Raw genomic sequence first — 23,310 nt, forward strand, 5'->3', positions numbered from 1 at the left:
GCGTAAACTTTCAAGTGTCTAAGTAGATGCTTGACGTTAAGTGTCAACTTAACAACACAGTTTAAATAATGAAAATAAGTAGATGTTTAATATTTTGAAGAAAATACATTACTGTCGTTTAAGCAATAGTAATCTTTAAAATACTTTATTTCTTATATAGATAATCTAAGAACATAAGCTTACTACCACTATTATTATTTTCATATAATAATATTATATGACTCAAAGTAAACTTGTATAAATTAAATGTTTGATTCAAAAAGGATGAAATTGAGAACTAAATTCAATTTTTTTTTCTCCAAATTAAAACTCTACAATAGCGCGGAGGCATTAGGAAGTTGAGGTTTTAATATTGTTATAGAGTATGGTATAACGTAATATTACTGAAATTTCGTCAAAAACACTGGGTTATTTTACATAATGTGCCTGAAATGGTGAACTATAAACGTGGTGCTTCTAAAGATTTTATACAGGCTTTTGGCTTATGAAAAAACACGTAAGTATTCAAAATACTCGAACATTACATTATAGCGCCTCTGTTCTAAAGAATATAAAGGTTCACAAATAAATTGATCTATTAAATCAGAAAAGGCACTGAACTCTCGACCCTCAAAAAGAAAAATAAACCTTGAACTGAACTGAACCACTGATTACTATCATAAAATGCAAATAACTTCTTTTTTAGTTTGATATTATTTAAATTTTATAGGCATAACACAGACCATATGAATATTTAAACGAAAACTAGGTTACAAATAAAATTATTTTTGGTTTGATGCAAAATAACTTTTATTTTAAACGTGTAAAAATGTCGACGTTCCCTTAAGAGGATACACAAAAAAAATCCACTGCCTGGCGGGCGGAGTCTAATAGCTCGCTATCGCGAACGCGGGTGTGCGCGAAGTCATTCTTGCAAACTCGCCGCGCTGCCGCTGGCCGACTCGGGACAAACATGTATGGAGTCGTCATACAGTTATAATATTGTTATACATTTATTTAATTGTTGATTCATTGGTTTTATTTTCTTGCTTATAAACAAATAATCTTCTTTTTAACAACTACTTAGACATTATTAATAATTATTAATTATTATTATTTCGTAATGTTTACTTTATTACAAAAACTTTGGAAAACTTTGGATGTTAATTTGTATATTTTTTTGTTAGTTGTTACTTAATCACGTCAAGACTACATTACCAATTTTGATAAAATATAGCTAATTGCCTGGATTTACACATAGGATACTTTTTATCCGAACTGAACACTTCTGTGGGATAAAACAGGATTCACGATATAACCTAATTCCACGCGGGCAAAGCCGCGGTCGGAATGATATTTTTTAAATAAAAAAATTGTTTAAAAAAAAACACAAAATATATTGACGCATGTATTTATTTTTTGCACTCTATTATAATTGTAATTATTCATTACAAATAATCAAAATAAAATAGCCAGAACAAAGTTAGGCCCTGGTAGGGTAGGTAGGCAGGTACAGCAATGTGAGACGAACACTGGCTTATTTATACCAATAATAATGTATTATAAACATTAAATTAAGTTTACTTTCTAACAACAAAAATACATAATATTAGCTAATGTGAAAACGAATCAACCAATCATCCCACAACAATGAAATGTGCACACAAATATTCATCCAAATCGGTTCATGTGATTAGGAGGAGTGACTGCAGCGCCATCTTCCGGGCCCAATTGTGTTTCCAGATCACCAAGGAACTCAATTTAATATACTTACACAAAATGTTTCGAAATGAAAACTCACATTACTATGTAAATATGAATATAAACCTGTTTTAGTACTAAGCAATTTCCCGCACAGGTGTAGTAAGTATAAATGAAATAAATATCAACATCAAATTCTTTATACAACATACTTATCTACCACCTACTAAGAAATGTAATTCTTGAAATTTTTTCGTATTTTTTTTAAATATAATACTACTCCAATGAGCTCCTGTTCCATATTACGTCCACCATACTTCCACTAAGTTCACCATGATTTTTTATTTCTTTGCACTTTGTTGCTTTTTGCTAAAAATGGAATCATGCGATAAAACCAGTAGAGCGTTGATAACATACATTTTTGACTGAATAAAGGTACTTACGAAGGAGTGGGTTCACATTGTGAACAATCAGTGGGTTTATTTTCCTTCTGGATTCCGGATTTCAGAAAAGATTATCTATGCTATAAATGAAAAAACCTTACACATTCGTTATGTACTTAAAACAGGGGTACATATCAAACATCGTCTATAATACAATTATCATCAAATTTAAAATAAAACCAACTTACTTCATTAATTTGTTCCAATTGTAAGCATTCTTTTTCCTCCAACCTTTATGTTTCTTCTTCTTATTTTATTTATTGTCCCCATTTGTCTCATTTTGTCTTATCGTGTTGTCACCCTTTGTTACGATTGCGCGAGCGACACAAGTTCCCCGTGTGACGGCCGTAGCGGGAATGACTCGTGCAGCGATCGGGGTAGGAAGATACAGGGCGGCTCTCGCTATATTGGCTGGTCGCGCGCTAATTTCAAGTATTTCTTGTTTATTTCAAAACCATCGCATATTTCAAAATTCTAAATCGGTAGACGTATAGGTTGTATATTTTATAGTTAATATCCAAAAAGTCGTAACTTTACGTTTGTTATTTTGAAGATGCCAGAGATTAAAAAAAAATAACAATGAGAACTTTGTATTTTTTTTCTATCGAGAAAATATCATGGAATCATGTTTCTAAAACGGTAGACGTATTGTGTTACTATTGAACTTTCTTGTCAAGAATTTTCATCACAACAACTTTAATAATATAAAAATTACGAAGGTTTAAAAAGGGCCGTAAATGTTAGAAAAATTAATTCATCACCTTAATTCAGATTACTCGTTATTTGATCAAAATTTTCAGCAGATTTAAGAAATGGTGTGTTATTATAACACCTGATGAATCTACCTATAACAAAATGATGATCACACATCATTATGCCAGGGTAAATCGGTTTTGTATTACAGAAAATAACATCTTTACATTTCTATACAAATGTTCGCTTTTATAATATGAACTATAAAATACTAGTGCACACTGAATAATCCTTTTGTGAATAACGAATCTCTAGATACCATAAATTGACATACCTAAATGCATTAACATACATTTCCGTTGAATAATGTACAAAGACCTTAGAAAGGGATAGCCTTTTCTAAGGTCTTTGTACATTATATTACCACGATATTACTATGTCATGTACCCATGTGATGTTCCTTTTCGCTAACGGCTTCACTATAGTTTATTATTTTTAGACAGTGATAAACCAAGTAAATTTACAATTTGTTTCAAACCAATAAAGTTATCCTCTAATGTTATCTATGATCGAAGCCTCTAGCAAATCCATGCAACCGTAAAACATTAGCATAAGCATACATTTCATACCAACACAATACTGGTTTAGCCTTTTTTCCTAAATCACTCTCTTTGCAATAAAAATCCCTACTAATATTATAAATGCGAAAGTAACCCTGTCTGTCTGTCTGTACGCTTTCCCGCTTAAACCTCTCAACTGATTTTGATGAAATTTGGCACAGGCAATCTTTAGACCCTGAGAAAGAACATAGGCTACATCATTGCGAAATTCACAATTATTGCGAAATATGTACCACGGGGGAAGCGACCGCTAGTATGCAATAAATTGTCATCTAGGAACTTCTAACTTCATACATATGTATACAACATTATATTCGACCTACAGCCTTACATAAGGCTTACATAACATAACCGCGTATCTCCCCTAAAGCTCGTCTTGACGTTAGTTTGTGGTGCGCTTGCGCAGTTGACCGCTATACCTTGAGACCGCGGGTCGACATAGATCGCGAGTGTTTTGTGTGTGTTGTGCTTTATTTATTATTTATTTTAGGTAAGTTTAATTATTAAATATTATTAAATTTAATTTAATGTTTGTATGTGGTTAATTGTTAAATAATTTTTGTGGATGGAAAAATTTAAAGGTGTAAATTGTCTTATAAAATATTTTATGTAACTCAGGGTAAAAAGTATAGGAACTGCACATTGCACTAGGAATATTTTTAATTATAATGCAAAAATGAAGATTTAGACGTTGATTTACAAAATATATTAAATCAATATAATATCTATGTAAATTAAAGCTCATCACTAGAATATAATTATTTTGAATCTCCCCATTTTACATAAATATTGTATGGAAACTATACAAGATCAAATTTAAACTGTATTAAAATATTAAACACAAATAACTATATTTATTGTTCTTACTTATAGCTACCTACTTTTAATACTGTAAAGAACGAAAACGACTAAACAGCTTTTCCCCATTGAAAGAAAACTTAACCCCTAAACTTCCCAATACGAGACAGCCCCAAAGTCCAAGGTAATAGAGATAAAATCAAAGTTTAATAGCAGGCTTCAGAAACTTTTTCAATAACAGATAAAATGCAATTTAGAAGATACTAGATTTCCGCCCGCGGCTTCGCCCGCGTTTTCAAAGGAAAATCCGCATAGTTCCCGTTCCCGTGGGATTTTCGGGATAAAACCTATCCTATGTGTTAATCCAAGTTACCCTCTATATGTGTGCTAAATTTCATTGTAATCGGTTCAGTAGTTTTTACGTGAAAGAGTAACAAACATCCATACATCCATACATCCATACATCCATACATCCTTACAAACTTTCGCCTTTATAATAGTATTAAGATTAAGATTTATGAAAATAGCTATCATGTTGTTAGTTAAAGAATTATCCATTTAATGTACGGGAACATATTTGGGTAGTTTTAAATTTTTAGTTGAGAAGTGAATATAGTCATAGAAAGAAGGTAGTTTCTTGTATAATTCAATCATTTTAAAATGAGCAGATAAACCATAATAATTATAATGATTTTCATATGAAATAATGTAACCATTATCGGTTGCCTACCTTAATCCAGCAAAGATTACTTCCTAAATATAAAAAAGAATGATATCGATACTATTATCACTACTATCTACGTATATCTATATATATACAAAAATAAAAAAATGAAACCCGTTTTCCTTGGTCACGACATCACGCGTGAACGGGTGAACCGATAACGATAATTCTTTTTTTATTATATTCCTTGAAGTACGAGGATTGTTCTTATGTAGAGAAAACGTAAATATGTACCACGGGCGAAGCCGGGGCGGACCGCTAGTTAAATATATAAAAGCGTTTTAAAGTTATTTATCTAACGATTTTCATAGCAATTTATAATGTCTTTCGCTAAAGCGCTAGTCTTTATTGATAATTTCTTAATGAATTATTTAGATCAAGACTTTTACTTTCATTCAAACGACAGTTTACCTGCTTAAGCCTTAATTATAACAATTAAAAATGCAACGGAACCAATTACTATTACGGCATAGTTTAGTGACCGTAACCATTTAGTAGGAAGTAACTTTACACCGACGGTTATTTACAGATAACTCTCGATACTTTCACTTGAAGTATAGATGAATGAAATTTATTTTTCAATTATTTTATACCTACTTTGCATTTATATAAGAACTAAGCTTCCGCCCACGACTTTGTACGTGCATCCTCGTTTTTCCCCGTTCCCGCAAGAAATTCGGGAAATCCTTTCTTAGCGGATGCCTACGTCCTAACATGCCAAATTTCAGCCCAATACGTCCAGTGGTTTGGGCTGTGCGTTGATAGATCACTATATCAGTCACCTTTGAGTTTTATAATATATACAGTGTGTCCGGACATGACATACCGATATTTGAAGGGGCTATTCTCCAGGTATTTTTATCGACAATTCAACCCCTCTACAGTCCCCTACCTCACCCCCCTCAAAATGGTAAACCTATCAATTCAGATAGTGAATTTATGAAAATTGTAATAACTTCGAAAGTGAGTGCCACAAAATACTAAATTTGGTTTTATTTGAACAATAACAAGTTATTCTAGGGACCACTAAACAAATTTAATTGATAAGAGTGATGAAACATACTTTAAAAAATTCGAAAACCATCTTGAGGGGGGTGAGGTAGGGGACTGTAGAGGGGTTGAATTGTCGATAAAAATACCTGGAGAATAGCCCCTTCAAATATCGGTATGTCATGTCCGGACACACTGTATAGATATATTATAGGTAATCCGTTTTTTCTGGAATCACGTGGGTAGATAGAGTAGCAAGTACGTCAAAAAATATCCAATTTATACGATTCATGTACATTTACAACTATCAGCAATCTTTATTCCTTTAAAATTCATATGAATATTAGTTTTGGATAAAGTATAAGTTATTTCCCATCTAATTACTTAATACTAACATACTATATATTATAGTGTAAAGTGAATTTAAAGCACTGTTTAAAATCTGTCTCCTTTCACCCGCAAAAGTGATGATTGTAATGACTCAAGAATATTACAGACTTTTATAGAAAGTTTATTCGAAGAAAACAAAAAAACATTAACGTGACAATACAAAAAATAAATAAAATAAAAAAGGAACACAAAAGTTCTGGTTTATTATGATTTGATTCCGGATCAAGCAATCTGCGAATTATAATATTTTTAAACTATTGCATAGCTTTTATCTAAGACTTTGAGCGCGGCGACCGAATGTAAAAATTCCGTAACGAAAAAACCTAACACCCCCCACTCCAACCGGCACAGCGATGCGATGCTATGCAATAGCTTTACCGCGGCAGTCCTCAAGTGCCACACGTATTTTTTTGAAGTGAAACTTCTTTATCGGGGTTGCAAAAAAATTGAGTGTAACATTTTTTCGTTACGCGTGACATTTTTCCGTTACGCGCCATCTTTTTCTTATCCCTACCACGCGTGATTCGACGTATTTCTGTAAAGTTGCATATAGTAAATTATTTTTTGAAAAATAAGGTCATAAAGAAGTTGCACTTCTTACGTGTGTACACTAGTACACGCACACATTTTTTTTATTCTTGTAAGACCAGTGACGAGTAGTTATTACTCTGTACTTTATATGTACAATTAACTATTCAAGCAACTCGCGATGTGACAAAGTTCTACAAAAACATGAAATAAGGTATATTTTATGTTAATATGTTTATCTTTCTTCATTCTCATTCCTCACAACAAACTACATTTTTATTTAGAATCTTGAAAATTCCTTTTCTATTTACCGAATACATTTGGGATTAATTGGAAAAAAATTGTACGTGACTCTCTTGCGAAACAAATAGAGTTTACAAAGTCAACGGTACACTTTCGGCGGATTTTTCATATCTTATTTAGGTCGGATCGTTATTCTTATGGAAATTTGAATTAAAGTGGTTTAAAATTATTTTTGTGCTCGAAGCTTAAATATCTTTAGAGCGATATATAATTACTATGATTACAAATTCATGATTAAAACAAGGAACATTTTCATGATTAATTTATTTATTTTATGTGTTTTGAATTATGTATTACTATGTTTTGAAGTGTCGTTGATGGTCAAGTGCTTACGAGGCAAAACTTTGCTTTCCATTGCACGACATAGGTCTCAAACATTAGAATCCTTTAGCATTCCTCAGAAAATTTGAAATACAATTATATCAAATACTAGCTTTCCGCCCGCGGCTTCGCCCGTACTTTCAAAGAAAAGCCCGCATAGTTCCCGTTCCCGTAGAAATTCCGGGATAAAACCTATCCTATGTGTTAATCAAAGTTACGTTCTATATGTGTGCTATTTTATTGTAATCGGTTCAGTAGTAGGGTGAAAGAGTAACAAACAAACACGTACACATCCTCACAAACTTTCGCATTTATAATATTAATAGGACTTACACGTGTTATACTTAACAAGAACCTCCTATTTAATAATTACAAGCTAACAAGAATGTAATAATTGTACCCTAGAGCGATCTAGAAAGTTTATTGTAAGATATAATTAAATCTGATATACATTCTAAACATGAATAGATTTGTTGTGTTCAATAGCTGTATTACTAAGTAATAGAACAATTACAGTCAACAACTTCTAATTCCATGCTAAAAACTCGTTTTTACTTATAAAGTTAACTTCATTAAGTACATTAATTACAATCGTAATATCTAATTGTAATGAACGGCAAGTGTAGTTATTAATTATTTCTTAACTTTATAACTGAAAAATGAATATTTCAAGTCAATACTAGCGTTCTCTGCCGTATTCTGTGTCAATGCATTCATTACAAAAATCATATTTTATACAGCAAATACATGGCAAATACAATTCCTTCAATTCGTATTTTATGACTATACCTAATAAATACAACAATTATAATAACCACAAAACAAAACGACTCACGACACAAACTATAAAATTTCACTACTCACATCACCCTTTCTAATACTACCAATCTATCTTATCTACAGTAATTTGAAATATCCTTTCATTTGCTACATTTCCTGAATACCATGTCATATTTACTCCGCAAACAAAGGGCTTTACAAAGCTAGAGAGAGAAATGCAATCGTCTGAATGTCAATTTCTAAGATGACGAAGCAATCACTTACAAGAACTTTGCAACAAGGAGAAATCTCTGGTCTACGTTACATTTGGTACACTTTCTACTCATTTAAGAGGCCCTTAACTGAACCCTTAATGTCATTTTAGTTTGAAATGCTGAGTTGTGTTTATATGCATAGTGCAAGACCGTAAAATACGACTTACAAAATTATATGACAAATTGTTTTAATTGGTAAGAAATAACCACAGAAATAACTGATTAATTAAAAATCAATATTTATAATTACGTTTAAAATGCTAACATAATTTTGAGTTATGTATAAAAATGTCTTATTTAACAAAAAGGTTTCAACTTAATTGTAAGCTTGAGTTTTTTATTTGTATAGTATAGTACCCACTTTAGCCAACAAAAAACTAGAATTTATATTGAATTTGTATGTTTAACCTGTATAAGTAAATATTCAATTGAAATTCGCAAGAATTTAGAGAGCGATGATTAATCAAATCTCTGAATAATATAGTAGTCTGTAGTATAATAAAAATAAGTCGGGTTTTCCTTCCTGACGCTATAACTCCAGAAATCACGAACCGATTTCCACGGTTTTGCATTCGTTGGAAAGATCTCGGGCTCCGTGAGGTTTATAGCAAAGAAAAGGTATCTCTGGTGGCGAAACAGAGTTTGCCAGGATGCGAGTATAGTATAATTTTTAACGTAATTTGTTTCAAACATACGGTTCTTTATATTATTTGTATATTTTATATGGTTATTTATGATATTTGAGATTGTAAAGAATTTTCACACTTATCTAAATAGCATTATCATTCACACGCTTTTCTAAAAAAATTGCCAAGATCTGCATCTCAATAATTATGCTTAAATATACCCGTACTCATGTTAAGCAAACATTTCACATAATTTCAAGTAATGATTGTCAAAATATTCAAGGAAAGTTGGTTATGCAAGTTCAAGTTATAAGTTGACCGACAACCCATTGACCGACAAAGTACCGTAACCTTTGCATATCCGGTAAGATGCGTAGTCAAAGAGCTGGGGAACTTTTTATTATCATTGTGTTTAAGGAAAACTCATAATGCGTTTATAAAATATTTGTCTAAAGTGTTTGAAATATTAAGCAGGTAATTGAATAAATTGTATTGTAAGTAGTTTAAAAGTAAAAAAAAAATAGTTCTCAAAATAAAGCTTACGCATTTTAGAGTAAGAAAACAAAATCTATTTAATATAAGAAAATAAATGTGGAAGGGAGGATTTGAATTTGATAATTAATCAGAACATAGTAACTTAGTAATTAACTGTACTTGTAAATTATAAATCTTCTAAATGTAATAAATATGTTAAAATATAAAAATATCGCTCCTATGCTATACCCTGAGGTACAACACATTATAAGATTACAAGATGTATGGTATCAATTTTACGTTCAAAAGAAAGTAAAAGTATCACTCAAAGGTTACGATAAAAAAGTTAAAGTTAATGCGTCACTTTAATCAGTTTTTAATGTAAATTTAAATTTAAAACTGCATTTTAATATTAAATTTGTTGTAAAAGAGTCTCATTTAAATATCTTTTAGATAAGGGTATATTAGTAGTTCATGAGATTAGCGCGTTCACACAAACAAACAAACTCTTCAGCTTTATAATATTAGTATTGACTAGCTGTACCGGCAAACGAATAGGATACTAATATGGTTAATATGGTTGGATAATAAATATGTAATATCTAATAAGTTATCAGTAACCAACATCATGCATTAAAAATCACGAAAAATGTGTCGAGATATAGTATATTATGTGGTAGCATAAGCTTCTTTAGCAGCATTTTACCACGAAGCGAAGTTGGTATTTTTTTCTAAAACAATTGTATCCTATGTAAGTATATAGCGAATGCTTGAGCGAATGTATTAAAAAATAGTTTGACGGTCATCTGTCAATTACTTGTCACTAAATTTCATAAATTATTATGTATCAATATGAGAATTTATCTCATGTTATTTCTTACCCTTGTCCCATGTATATATGCTTATTTCATGTAATTATTTTTGTATTTTCCAGGTATCGTAAAAGCTAGAAATGGCGACGTTAGTTAATTCAACGCAGAGTGTTTTAAAAGACACATACGACTATTATTTATGGACTTTATCATTATCAGGTAAGATTACTTTTTAAATTTATATTATGTTAAAAGTTATAACTTATAAATTTACGTAGATATTTTATTTTTCATCTTAAACTTCCCTTGCTAAATTTTCTATCTATGTATAAATAACTGACTACTCGTCCTGACTCCATCCTCCAGGATTTACTCGAGATAAAATTTTAAAACTTTGTATTGGAGAAAGATTTTTAAACGGTTATGTCGTTTTTAAGTTCAGCTAGCAAGCAATAATATAGCTGAGCTAATTGAATAGAATATTAGAACTGTTGATTTATTTTCCATGCCTTTTTATTGACCTCTAACAGCAAAATAATTGTTAAATTAGATAAAAACTAGACATCTATTGCCTAAAATATAGCTCGAACAAAATATAGAGAACAATAATCTGTACCTCCTCCTTTTTTTGAAGTGGGTTAAAAACGAAATAAAAGTTCAATAGTAGATACATTGTCTTGTATGTCCCATATATAAAAATCTAAAAGGCTTAGAATGTAGGTAATACAATTGCGAAGTGAACAAGGAATTCAGGAAAGTATTTCTCGAAGCTATTTCGTAAATACGTCGCATACGGGCGGAGCAAATATTTGAAAAAGTTTTTGTGACAAAAGCTACAGCTAGAGAACAGTCTCTAAATTTTCTACTGAGCGACAAAAACTCAGTTATAACTGAAGTTTGGGTATTAAAATGGTTCTTAATATCATATGAAGGAACTTTATGATAACGAAAAAAATGTCTCTGGAATATCATGTATTTAATTTGACTTCTATTCATCTATGTCTATCTATCAAAATTCAGTCAATCTCCCAAAAATACACTCGGCATTTTGGCACATTATTGTTTCCAAAATCTTCATCATTCATTCTTTTAACTTTTTCCTACTCCCATAGTTATGGAGAATCTTTATCAAAAGAAATATTTAACGTACGTATCATACAGACCACGTTCAACTTCAAATAGCAAACTAATCGATTCGCTTTACGTATGGGACATTAGAAGTTATCCAATAATATTAAACTTTTAAGATTACGTAGCAAAATCCACGTGAACACGTGTGACGATAAATATAACTCGATGCACAAGTTACCTCTACTTATTTATTTGCAAATAAACATCCTGAAATGGTTGAACTTGTTTTCAAGTTCAATATAGATTCAAAATACGTTCTAGAGTTAACTACAAAACAAATTATGGAAGCTTCTATTAATTTCTATTACGTAATAGTCGTAATTTATAGGTAGGTACATAATTAGTTATAATAAATAATCAATTTCATTATAACTCAATATTTGTAGTTTTTTTATCGCGATGGATCTCGTAAGGAAATAGTGAAAAGTTTCTTTCACAAATAGAGTCTTTAGTTTTCCACAATAAGAACTGCTTAAACTTAAATGAATTATTGCTAGAATTTCTTTCTAAATTCACTCTGGTTAACTAATTTCATTTAAACAGAACAAACGAGCTTTTTCTTAAATTTCATTATAAATAATTTATAATTAGTGTAATTTAAATAAATGATTGCATAATACCTGCATCTGTTACTATTTAGATTCATATAATTTGAATAACTGCATTTTTATTCATTATTGAGAATAACGAGTAGTCTAATGTATTCCTTCGCACTTAACCTACAAAAAGCTAGTTTAAAAAACGAAAGTTTTTTATTTAACCTGTGTAGTTAGATAAACGTTAGGTATATAAGCAACTAGCGGTCCGCCCCGGCTTCGCCCGTGGTACATGTTTACGTTTACTCTACATAAGAACCATCCTCGTACTTCAAGGAATATAATAAAAAAAGAATTATCGAAATCGGTTCAGCCGTTCTCGAGTTATGCGCTTACCAACACATTTTGCGATTCATTTTTATATATAAGAAGATATGCTTTTATAGGCTTTTATCGATTCATCAGTGCATATTATTAACACTTTATTAGTGTTAAATTACAATTTACTTAGATAAAGATCTTTTTTTTTAATCTACTACGTAAATGCGATAATTTATCAAGATGGATATTATTGAATGAGAACGAAATTTGTCACTGAAATAGATTTAAGTTTTTTTTTAAGAATAATATAAGATAGTGAGTCTATTTTCCATTCGGGTGAAATGCATATTTTTCCATTTTTCTCCGTTTGTGCAGATGGTTGCTATGGCTGTAGATCTTATGTAGAAGTTCGTTCAAAAAATGATAATTGTAATAAATATTAGGTTTACACTGGGAAGACTTATTGTAAGTTTTTAAATTCTTCACTTATTATTAGGTTATCCTATCCAAGCGGAAATTCTTACAGCAGTGAAAAATGAAAATACATATTGTCTTTATAACAATAATTGTTAGCTATCGGATTAACTAAAAAAAATACATATCGTATCGTCACTCCTTCCTTTATCCCAATCGTGCAATATTTATTGGTCTTTATCTGTTTGTAATACCGTGCAAATAAAAAAAGACGTGTGGCACTCGGGGACTGCCGCGGTAAAGCTATTGCATGCTATGCCTTCAAGCCACACCTCCGCGCCCGTCGGAGTGGGGAGCGTGAGGTTTTTTCGTTACGGAATTTCTGGATTCGGTCCCCGCGCTCAAGGCTCGCGATAGAAGCTATGCTGCAATAGCTTAATAAATAAATTCCTTGTTCCAGACAAACGAACAGAAGGCTGGCCTCTAGTCGACTCACCACTACCCACATTCGTGTACACCCTCCTCTACCTCTTCATAGTGTGGATCGGGCCTAAGCTCATGAAGAACAGACGGCCGTTCAAACTAACCTGGCTGTTAGTGCCGTATAACTTGGCAATGGCTGCACTGAACGCGTATATAGCTGTACGGTTGTTAACGGCGTCGTTTCGGTTGCGATATAGCTATATATGCGAACCGTGTAGGCAGAAGTATGACCCGGATGAGTTGCAAGTAAGTTTTCATTTTGAGGTATTTAATATTATACATTACGTGTATTAAAGCTGAGCCCCGTGGTTTTCCCGCATTGCTACGATCCTATTGATCTAAGCGTGATATTAGAAAGTAAGTATAGCCTACCGCAAATAAATGGGCTACCTAACACTGAAAGAATTTATCAAATCGGACCAGTAGCTCCTGAGATTAGCGCTTTCAAGCAAACAAACAAATAAAGCTTTTTCTTCAGCTTTATAATATATTATGTATAGATTGGTGAATGTAGATATCTAGATCAAGAGCAACTGTGATGATTTTTGTTATCTGTTTAATCTAAGTTTTGCAAGTACAAGCATTATTTTATGTAAATAAAATATTTCCTGTAAGTAATAAAAATAATTATGAGAGTAGTACCATTAAATATTTCATAGAACCAATTGAAATCACACTGAAATTCTCTAATTTATGTACACGACAATTCTAGCGGATCCATAAAGTTCAGAAACATTATCATGCATGATACTGCAAATTGTGAGCATGTTACCATTGCAGTGTTGAATCTCATTTCCTATACTGGTAATATTACGTAAGATTCTGACTACAGACTTTGGTCGTAATATGACAATTTTGTATAAATAATCGATCTAATATTTCAATTTACAAAATACAATTTGCTTCTAAATTTTGTCGTTTTTCGTTTATTGTAAATAATAATTTTAGTATTTTCTTGTATTTGATTTTACACGAGTATTATACATTTGAGAAACTAAATAATATTTTGGAAAATGGTAAGAAGGTTATTCAATATTATGTTAACCTAAAATCTATAGCAATGAAGAGCAAAGGAATGTTTAAGGCTGCCTAGGCTTCCAGACATCAAAGTACCGTTTACATCAAACACCACAGAAATGAATAAAATGGTGTGTTGAATATCAGAATATTATTTTCTAAATGCTATAAAACACGTAAATTATTATAATATAAGAGCCCACGACGGCCAGACTTTCCTTTCTTTCGGAAAGTTGAAAGTTTCTCTGTATATGTCTCCTATACAGATAAGAACGACCAGCGACTATCAAGTTTGGGTTGTGGTTACTTTGGCAGGAAACAGGTAGTGAAGGTGTATAAAATAGTACCTAACTTTCATTATAGTTTAAAAGCTAAATTTTATATATGTTACTTGGGGACCTATAAAAAGACATTACCTTAAGAGCCAGACAGTTTTCATGGTTCTTACATCTAGCCAGACACATTTAAAAAATAACTAACATATCATCAAATTCACATAACTACCTAAAAGCGTAACAAATATGAAATAACCCACTAAAAACATTAGTTAACTATAATTATTAAAAAAATAAAAGTATAATATATAAGTAATAAAGTTATTACTTATCTTTTACTTAGACTTATGTGATGGAATTTCACGTATCCCGATGACTTTTTTATTGTGTCATCGAGATACGTGAAATTTCATCAACATAAACCCCCGTAAAAGATAAGTAATAACTTTATTACTTATATATTATACTTTTATTTTTTTAATAATTATAGTTAACTAATGTTTTAGTGGGTTATTTCATATTTGTTACGTTTTTAGGTAGTTATGTGAATTTGATGATATGTTAGTTATTTTTTAAATGTGTCTGGCTAGATGTAAGAACCATGAAAACTGTCTGGCTCTTAAGGTAATGTCTTTTTATAGGTCCCCAAGTAACATATATAAAATTTAGCTTTTAAACTATAATGAAAGTTAGGTACTATTTTATACACCTTCACTACCTGTTTCCTGCCAAAGTAACCACAACCCAAACTTGATAGTCGCTGGTCGTTCTTATCTGTATAGGAGACATATACAGAGAAACTTTCAACTTTCCGAAAGAAAGGAAAGTCTGGCCGTCGTGGGCTCTTGATCTATTATAAATGCTTGTTGTAAAAATAATTAGTCTATTTGTTGAGACAACGTTGAGACTGATCTTCGTAACTGCTAATTTGTTTTTGAAGTTACTTTCACAGAACTATGACAAAGAAAATTCATGTTAAACTTCTTTTATTTTGATATAAGATGAAATTTTGTCCGAAAAACACCTTAAACAACAAGAAAAAATTACTCGAGCTAGCGTATAACAATTAACTAAAAAAAGTTACAGCATAATTTAATAAACTAATTACAATAAATTAATTGAGTTTAGAACTAATAACACAGCAACCGTATAAAGAATCCCCTAATTGCATTTACTAGACGTAAAACTTTTAATTATTAACTTAATTTAGTTTTGTTAAGCTATTGTTAAGACATTGTTAGCTTGTTAACCATTTTGTTTAATTAAACTTTTCCATTTAATACGTCAAGGTATATAATTATTTAAACTTGTTAAATTATTGAGATTGTATGTTTAATCCGTCTCTTATAATATTTATTTGAAACTGTATAAAGAAAATTTTAACAAAAAAAGAATGTAGACAAAATTAATTCAGTTTGAATTAAAAACTTTGACTTACTTGGAAACTTGTTGTCAAATCAATATCATTTTTTAATGGATATAAATATTATAAGCGTCATGCAAATTACAATTTATTTTCCCTTAAATGTTACACGATAAAAAAGCATCATCAAAGTGTCTAATCATTTTTTTTCTTAAAATTGTAGGAACAAAATATATAAGCAGAATACTATAACTCCAAACTCTTTACAGATAGCGGACGCAGTGTGGTGGTATTACTTCTCGAAGCTTCTAGAATTCTGCGACACATTCTTCTTCATTCTACGGAAGAAAGATGAGCAGCTGACCTTCTTGCACGTATATCATCACTCCACTATGTTCTCTTTCTGGTGGATCGGAATCAAATGGGTGCCTAGTGGATCAAGTAAGTATACTATGAAAAAAAAACTGATTTTTTTAACCTTCATAAGAAATTGTAAGCATTTTAATCCAATATTATCTATTGACAAATAAATAATAAATATTATTTTTTTCTTATCATCTCTACATAGGCGTATACATATACATTATACAACCTACGTATCCTATCATTTCATTTTGATTTTTACATTCCTCTTAATTGCTAGGAAGTTTATGTAAAGCTAAAAATTACGACAATATCTTATCTTATATATAAAATTCTCGTGTCACAATGTTAGTCTGCATACTCCTCCGAAACGGGTGGACCGATTCTCATGTAATTTTCTGTGCATATCGGGTAAGTCTGAGAATCGGCCAACATCTATTTTTCATATGTACCACGGGCGAAGCCGGGGAGGACCGCTAGTATACGTCTAAAATTTTAAACATACAAAAAGTTGCATCCTAACTTTTATTAACATTTAAACAATTATTAAATTCACTTTCTGATTTTCACATTTTTCTGCGACCACTTTATCGTCGTTGCTATGAAATCCGCTTGAGATTCGCTTTGTTAGTGTCAGTTGCATATTACACTCGTAGCATTGAATGACTTACATTACGAGTACGTGGGTTTATTTTCTGTGACCATTCTATTCAACAGAAGCTTTTAGATTCCTAGTTTCTATCAGGACTCTCAGTAGCGACTAATCAAATATACTAAGGCGAATTATTACGGTAGCACCAAAAACTTATGGCATTGTAACTGTTTTATTAAAGTGAAACTTTTATTACATCGTCTCAAACTTTTTGGTCTGTGTAGCGCATGTCGCGTGACGGTCGGTTGGCAAGTACGTATAAAGCAGTGTTCGGAAAGTTTCACTTTTACCGTGGTTTCATAAAACCACACAACATTTTTATTTTTGACCTTTATTCTAACCGCATAAATCTAAAAATTCAAGATGTCTCACAAAAGTCGATCTCCTAAACTTTAGAATCTAAAGAAAATCGATCAGTGTAACAGACGTGAAATGCATCTGGCCCATATCCCACCGGGAACGCGGGAAACCTTATATTTACGTATATATCCCCGTGGTACAAACGCTAAGTAAATTCTCTTACATATACGTCTTGTAGCCTTTATAATGTTTGATCTGAGACGTATACCTATTTAGTATTTACCTCCGCGTCTTGGCTTTTGATCAACAAAGTGCTGGGTTTATTCTGTTTGGCTTTTGCAATGTCATGCACATTCTCGTGTGCTTTTATTGGATATATCAAATAATGTTTATTCCATTTTCTGATTATGCAAGATTGATACAAATATCCTTGCATGAAATAGAAATAAAGATAATAAAAAGAAATTCAGCAATAATATTAGTTTTATTTTGTTTTGTTGGCTTTGAAATACTTTTGCAGTCTTCAGTGAATCTTTTTTTATAATTTATTTTTATTTATAAGTACATTTTTCTTCTACTTGTTTTTATATTTTGTTTACTCTTATATCCTACCGCCTCCTTGGTACAGTGGTTGACACGTGAGCCTAGAACCGAGGGGTCGCGTCTTTGATTCCTGGTGGAGACGAAGAAAGAAAAATGTCTCGGTCTGGCAGGACACAGAAGGCTGATCACCTACTTGCCCCTAAAGAAAAATCGATCAGTCAAACAGATGTATGCGTAATTCATCTGCCTCTTACCCCACTAGGGGACACGGGACTTCACTTTTAATTACTAATATATTCATTTGTTTTCAGCATTCCTACCAGCGATGGTAAACAGCGGTATACACGTGCTCATGTATACTTACTATGGACTATCCGTCTTCGGCCCGACAGTCAGCCAGTACTTGTGGTGGAAGAAGTACTTGACAATCTTGCAATTGGTGAGTATATTTGTTTGTAATTATAACAAAAGATCAATGGAATTATCTTTATAATTAACTAGCGGTCCGCCCCGGCTTCGCCCATGGTACATGTTTACGTTTGCTCTACATAAGAACCATCCTCGTACTTCAAGGAATATAATAAAAAAAGAATTATCGAAATCGGTTCAGCCGTTCTCGAGTTATGCGCTTACCAACACATTTTGCGATTCATTTTTATATATACAGTTGAACCTCGATAACTTAAACCTCGATAACATAAAAACCTCTGTAACTTCACAAAATAATATGTTCCCTTCCCATCAGAGCCCAAAACCTCTTTAACTTAAAATACGCAACCTCTATAACTTAAATAAATAATCTCTGTATTGGCCCTCAATAACTTAAAAAAATGTTTCCACAACCTCTATTACATAATTTTTTTTGTCAATGAGTCATTTTGAAAGAGTGTCAAAACAAAAGGTTTCGGTATTTATTGCTTGCACGTGTTTACTATGTATTGTTAACGTAAACAATACATTACCCTACATTACCTATTGTTTGCTTTATCGAAATTCGTCAAAGCTTTGCGGCGGTTAGCTTTATGACAACGACTTACTTGCATCATAAGTTTTTGATCGTTGTCCTGGAAACATCACTTTACTTACTGTGTGATAAAACTGGCTTAATATTAGTCCAAAAAGAAAACTAATAACCCTCACCTACGCTGATAAATTAAAAGCTATAGAAGCAGTGAAAAATGGATAGACCCTTGATAACTTAAAACCTCTATAACTTAAAATATTTTGTGTTTCCCTTGGACTTTAACTTATCGAGGTTCTACTGTATAAGAAGATTATAGTGCTTGTATACGGATGTACGACTCTTTCTAGAGCCGCCTTAGTGTCCCTCAGTTTTATTATTAAACTTACCTATAGAGTATCGGGACGTGTTAATAGGATTCAATGATAAAATAATAAATTTAAAATTACCAAATAGGATCTCTTTCATTTTAAATCTACAACAATAATATATGAATAGTAAATAAATAATTATGAGTTATGAAAATACTTAGTTATTTATTTATCTACATAACAAATAGAGAATATGCATTTGATTTAAATATTTTAGTTGTTTAAAATATGTATGATGTACTTATACCATAACAATTTAATGTAAGTATACATAATAATTCATGAGATTCATTTTAATTGTTGTATTATAAACTCGTAGTAGGTATTCTTAAAGATTCACAAGTAACAGAATAAATTAGCAGTAACGGACAATGGTAATTAAGTCAGCCAGAATGTACAGTTGAATCGAGTCCAATTAGCAAAATATCGCAAAGGGGAAAGAGAAGCTTTCCGATTCATTTTGTATGCAATTCTGATTATAAAGGCATGCATTTTTAACGTTTGTTACGTTTTATCGGACTATACATGTCTCAAATTAAAAACGTAAAAAAGTGTTATTAGATATTTAAGCATTTCATTAGGTACTGACGAGAAATCAGAAGACTTTAGTGGATTTTTGAATTACTATGTCCTATACTTCGCTGAGAACATTAAGCTGTCTTCATTTAATATGATATCTAACTCTCAGGTTCTAATGGAAGTGTTCCATTGGTTTATGAGTTATGGAATACGGAAAGCACTTGTGCCAATGCACATGAAATATAAGCAATATTTCATGTACATGGGCAAGTGCAGTATCAACAATGCTTAGGTAGATTTAGATATAGGATAAAAATACCTTTTTTTACCGCTAAAAGGAGAAGGTTTTCCATTCGACTGTATATATTTATTTAACTTCAGACTGGCTTTGATTTGAGAAAACTTTTATATTACAAAGCTAATACCTCCACCCTGCTGGTGGTGATTTTTAAATTTGGTTAAGTCCTATTAATTTGAAGGCGGTAATATATTTTGTTAAAAATAATGTTTAAAATCTTAAATCAACCAAACTCTACGAAGTCTAAAGCATTGCTTTTACCAAATATAAATACGAAGCAGTCTCAAAAGATTTCACCATCGATTCTTATTCTAACTAAGGTTACAACCTTTCAGATCCAGTTCACCTGTGCCCTGATCCTGGGCATCAACGGCATCAGGACCGGCTGCGAGTTCCCCCTCTGGATGCACTACGTCCTGATCATCTACATGATCTCCTTCATTGTCCTCTTTGGAAACTTCTACATGAAGGCGTATATGGCTAAGGTATGTGATATTGTAAAATCGTGATTTGTATAATATAATATCGTATATTATAATGTGTGTTAAATGTAGATTGTGTTAACATTATTTATTGCTATCATTATAGAAACAATAACCATTTTATTTAAGTACGTAATTATTGAATGTTCTTCATTTTTATCTTTAATACATTTCTGAACTAAGTACACAAGCCGTTGTTCATCGTAAAAAGAATTTGTTCTACAAATTAACTATACACTTCTCATATTACATTAAATTATTAATATTATAGAATAAACTCATCCGCTTATTAAAATGTAATAATAATTAGATCAATGTAAATAACAATCAATGCAAAATTACGATTAATTCATTCACATTTTCATCATGCATAGTCTAGTCTATTGACATAATTTTATAGAGACATTCTTTATTCAATTACTTCTCCAAGTACTAAACAAGCGATTACTCAAATAAACATAAAATAATTTCACAACCATGTAAAAGCAGTCACCAAAAACAAAAACTCACCCACTTAACCTTTAAAAGTGTGCCGAATAAATAACCAAAAAAAAAGTATTGAAAATGAATGTCAGAAGAAATCTCTCTACAGATGAACAGTGTGAAAACTATGATGCAACGCTTCACTTTCACTCTTACGCAAGTTTTATGTAAGCGTTTGATTGTTAAATGGTACGTGTTAGATAGCTTTGGTACTTTCAAATCGTTTTGAAAACTGTTTTAAAATGGCGGTTTTTAGGCGGGTGCGTTAGGAATGTATGTGTTTTATGGGCAGTGGCATAAAATTGTTGAAAAACTCAATTTTGTTGTTAAAATAACTAAAATCAGAGATACATTATTGTCGGGTTGTTGTATTTACGCGAAAACATGCAAATATGTATTATTCACATAAAACAAAACAATTAAAAAATTGATTTTGAAATCAGTATTAATATTCGGGAGAACGGAAACCTACCTCTATCTAACTCCATAAAACAAAACTCATTTTTACTAACTGTATTTTCTTTCTTCTTCCAGGGAAGCAAATGTATGGAAGTCAGATACGGACAGTGCCTCGACGACGAAGAAACTATTGCAGCTAGGAAATTAAAGAATAACTAACGTTTAATTATATTTATCTACGTAATTTATTCAAATAGTCGATAATGTAGTTGTAAGAGCTCTCTCAGTACAATCATACCATTGTAATGTATGTAATAAATAGTTGTTGAGTTTAATATTGGTTTTATTATCTTAGTGTGTGTATTGCTGCTTTTCATTTAGGTATTGAGAAATTATTACACAATTTAGTTTTAGAAATTATAGAGCTGCTAATAAGTTAAACTTAATTCATTTGAAGTTAATCCTACGATTAAAGGAGAATGGCGAAACTGGGCCTAACAAAATTAGGGCCTTACAGAAATCATAATATATTTAAAATTCATTATGTTATTTTTAATAATTCTTGGTAAAATATTGACTTCTGATTCTATGGGAAAACAAATGTTTGAAAAAAAAGATAATGTGTTCACTCGGCATTGTTATTTAGATTTCTATGACTACCGGTCTTATCAAGCAGAGATTGTCAGTGCTGTCAGGAGTAAAATAGTCGATATATCGATTAAAACGAATGAATATTTATTTTCATTTTTAGTTTTATATAAAATTCAAATGCTTTATATATCAGAAATATAAGTTAACTGCGATACATATTTTATTTTTAACTTTTTAGCACGCTATTTATTTAGGTAATTCTACACATTTTTACTCATGGCGGCCGCACCTTGTAAGAATATTTCTGAAATGTAGCTGGCCGCTTCAATTTTAATTACAATGTCATGTTTGTCGTTTGACTTTTGACATTTGATTGAGGTTTTTCGTTTCGTGGTTAACTTATTTTCTTCATCTTTATCGACTTTCGCTACGTATTACGGACACTGACGATCTCTGTTATTACTACCAACCAACGCTTGCACACCGGACTTTGATTACCTGCCTTTACGACTCACTACTGCTACCCTACCTGGACACCGACTTTGCATCCGATTTTTCATTTACAATTAATATGAACTGCATCAACTGTGGTATTAATGCTAATCGTAACAATGCTATACGTATGCATTTGTTACAAGATAACGCAATAATATCAATTATACAAGGGTGTGCTGCTCCTCTAACGGTTAGTGGATTAGTATTGTCTAAGGTATTTAGTACTAGCTATTGAAATCAAACAAAAACGTAAACACACATTGTTTTATATACATATATACTAGCGGTCCACCCCGGCTTCGCCCGTGGTACCTACATGTTTAAACTATCCTATCTCTCAAGTTGGATCGAACTCACACTATTCACTTTCTTTTGTCCAATTGTAATATTAATTCTTTATTTGTAGATCACTCACTCTGATCACATATGTGATGCATGCTGGAAACTTGCAAATGATTCTTTGAGGATTGAAAATCATGAAGAAGACACTGTAACTCTTGGTCATCAACGTGTATGCATTTATTGTGGACGTTCTGTATTGCGCACACGGTTTCATTTACTAAGAACTGATTCTCAACGCGATCAAAGAATGAGAGCAGTGGCCAGTGATATTAGAGTGGATATTACCTCGTCATTTAAGTTATTGAGTGTTTTGATAATATTTTAAGTAAAAAGTTGCCAATAATCTTCTTTTTAAATCTCAAAGTAAAAATAAAAGGTGTTCTAACAAAGTATTTCTTTACAGATTGGAAATAGAGCAACATATCTATGTCATACTTGCTGGGTGAGGGCTCTCATAGGAAGGGAAGCAATAACAGTTTATTATTGTAATTGTTTAGTAGGAAGAAGAACTGTAGGTTGCTGCTGTCACGTTATG

The 23,310-nt window shown here is 31.5% G+C and overlaps 1 protein-coding gene across 1 annotated transcript; it reads left to right on the forward strand.

Moving 5' to 3' along the window:
• The first annotated feature begins 3,796 nt into the window (after nucleotides 1–3,796).
• On the forward strand, nucleotides 3,797–21,682 carry LOC149902566 (very long chain fatty acid elongase 4-like). Its single transcript, XM_090110320.1, has 7 exons — nucleotides 3,797–3,926; nucleotides 10,559–10,655; nucleotides 13,299–13,567; nucleotides 16,246–16,417; nucleotides 18,146–18,273; nucleotides 20,319–20,468; nucleotides 21,483–21,682. The coding sequence occupies exons 2-7, from the start codon at nucleotides 10,577–10,579 to the stop codon at nucleotides 21,564–21,566; spliced, it is 882 nt and encodes a 293-aa protein (XP_089966446.1). The 5' UTR covers nucleotides 3,797–3,926; nucleotides 10,559–10,576; the 3' UTR covers nucleotides 21,567–21,682.
• Nucleotides 21,683–23,310: the final 1,628 nt, after the last annotated feature.

This window comes from Colias eurytheme, chromosome 15, assembly GCF_061535395.1.
Source record: "Colias eurytheme isolate Ceu_HAF_F1 chromosome 15, ilColEury1 Martin Lab GWU primary, whole genome shotgun sequence".
NCBI classification, from domain to species: domain Eukaryota; kingdom Metazoa; phylum Arthropoda; class Insecta; order Lepidoptera; family Pieridae; genus Colias; species Colias eurytheme.

Bases quoted from the DNA above. Each gene is read 5' to 3' on its own strand.
- LOC149902566 (XM_090110320.1), top strand. From the start codon at position 10,577: ATGGCGACGTTAGTTAATTCAACGCAGAGTGTTTTAAAAGACACATAC. The intron at 10,656-13,298 runs GTAAGATTACTT...TCCTTGTTCCAG, and splicing joins ATGGACTTTATCATTATCAG to ACAAACGAACAGAAGGCTGG. The intron at 18,274-20,318 runs GTGAGTATATTT...ACAACCTTTCAG, and splicing joins ACTTGACAATCTTGCAATTG to ATCCAGTTCACCTGTGCCCT.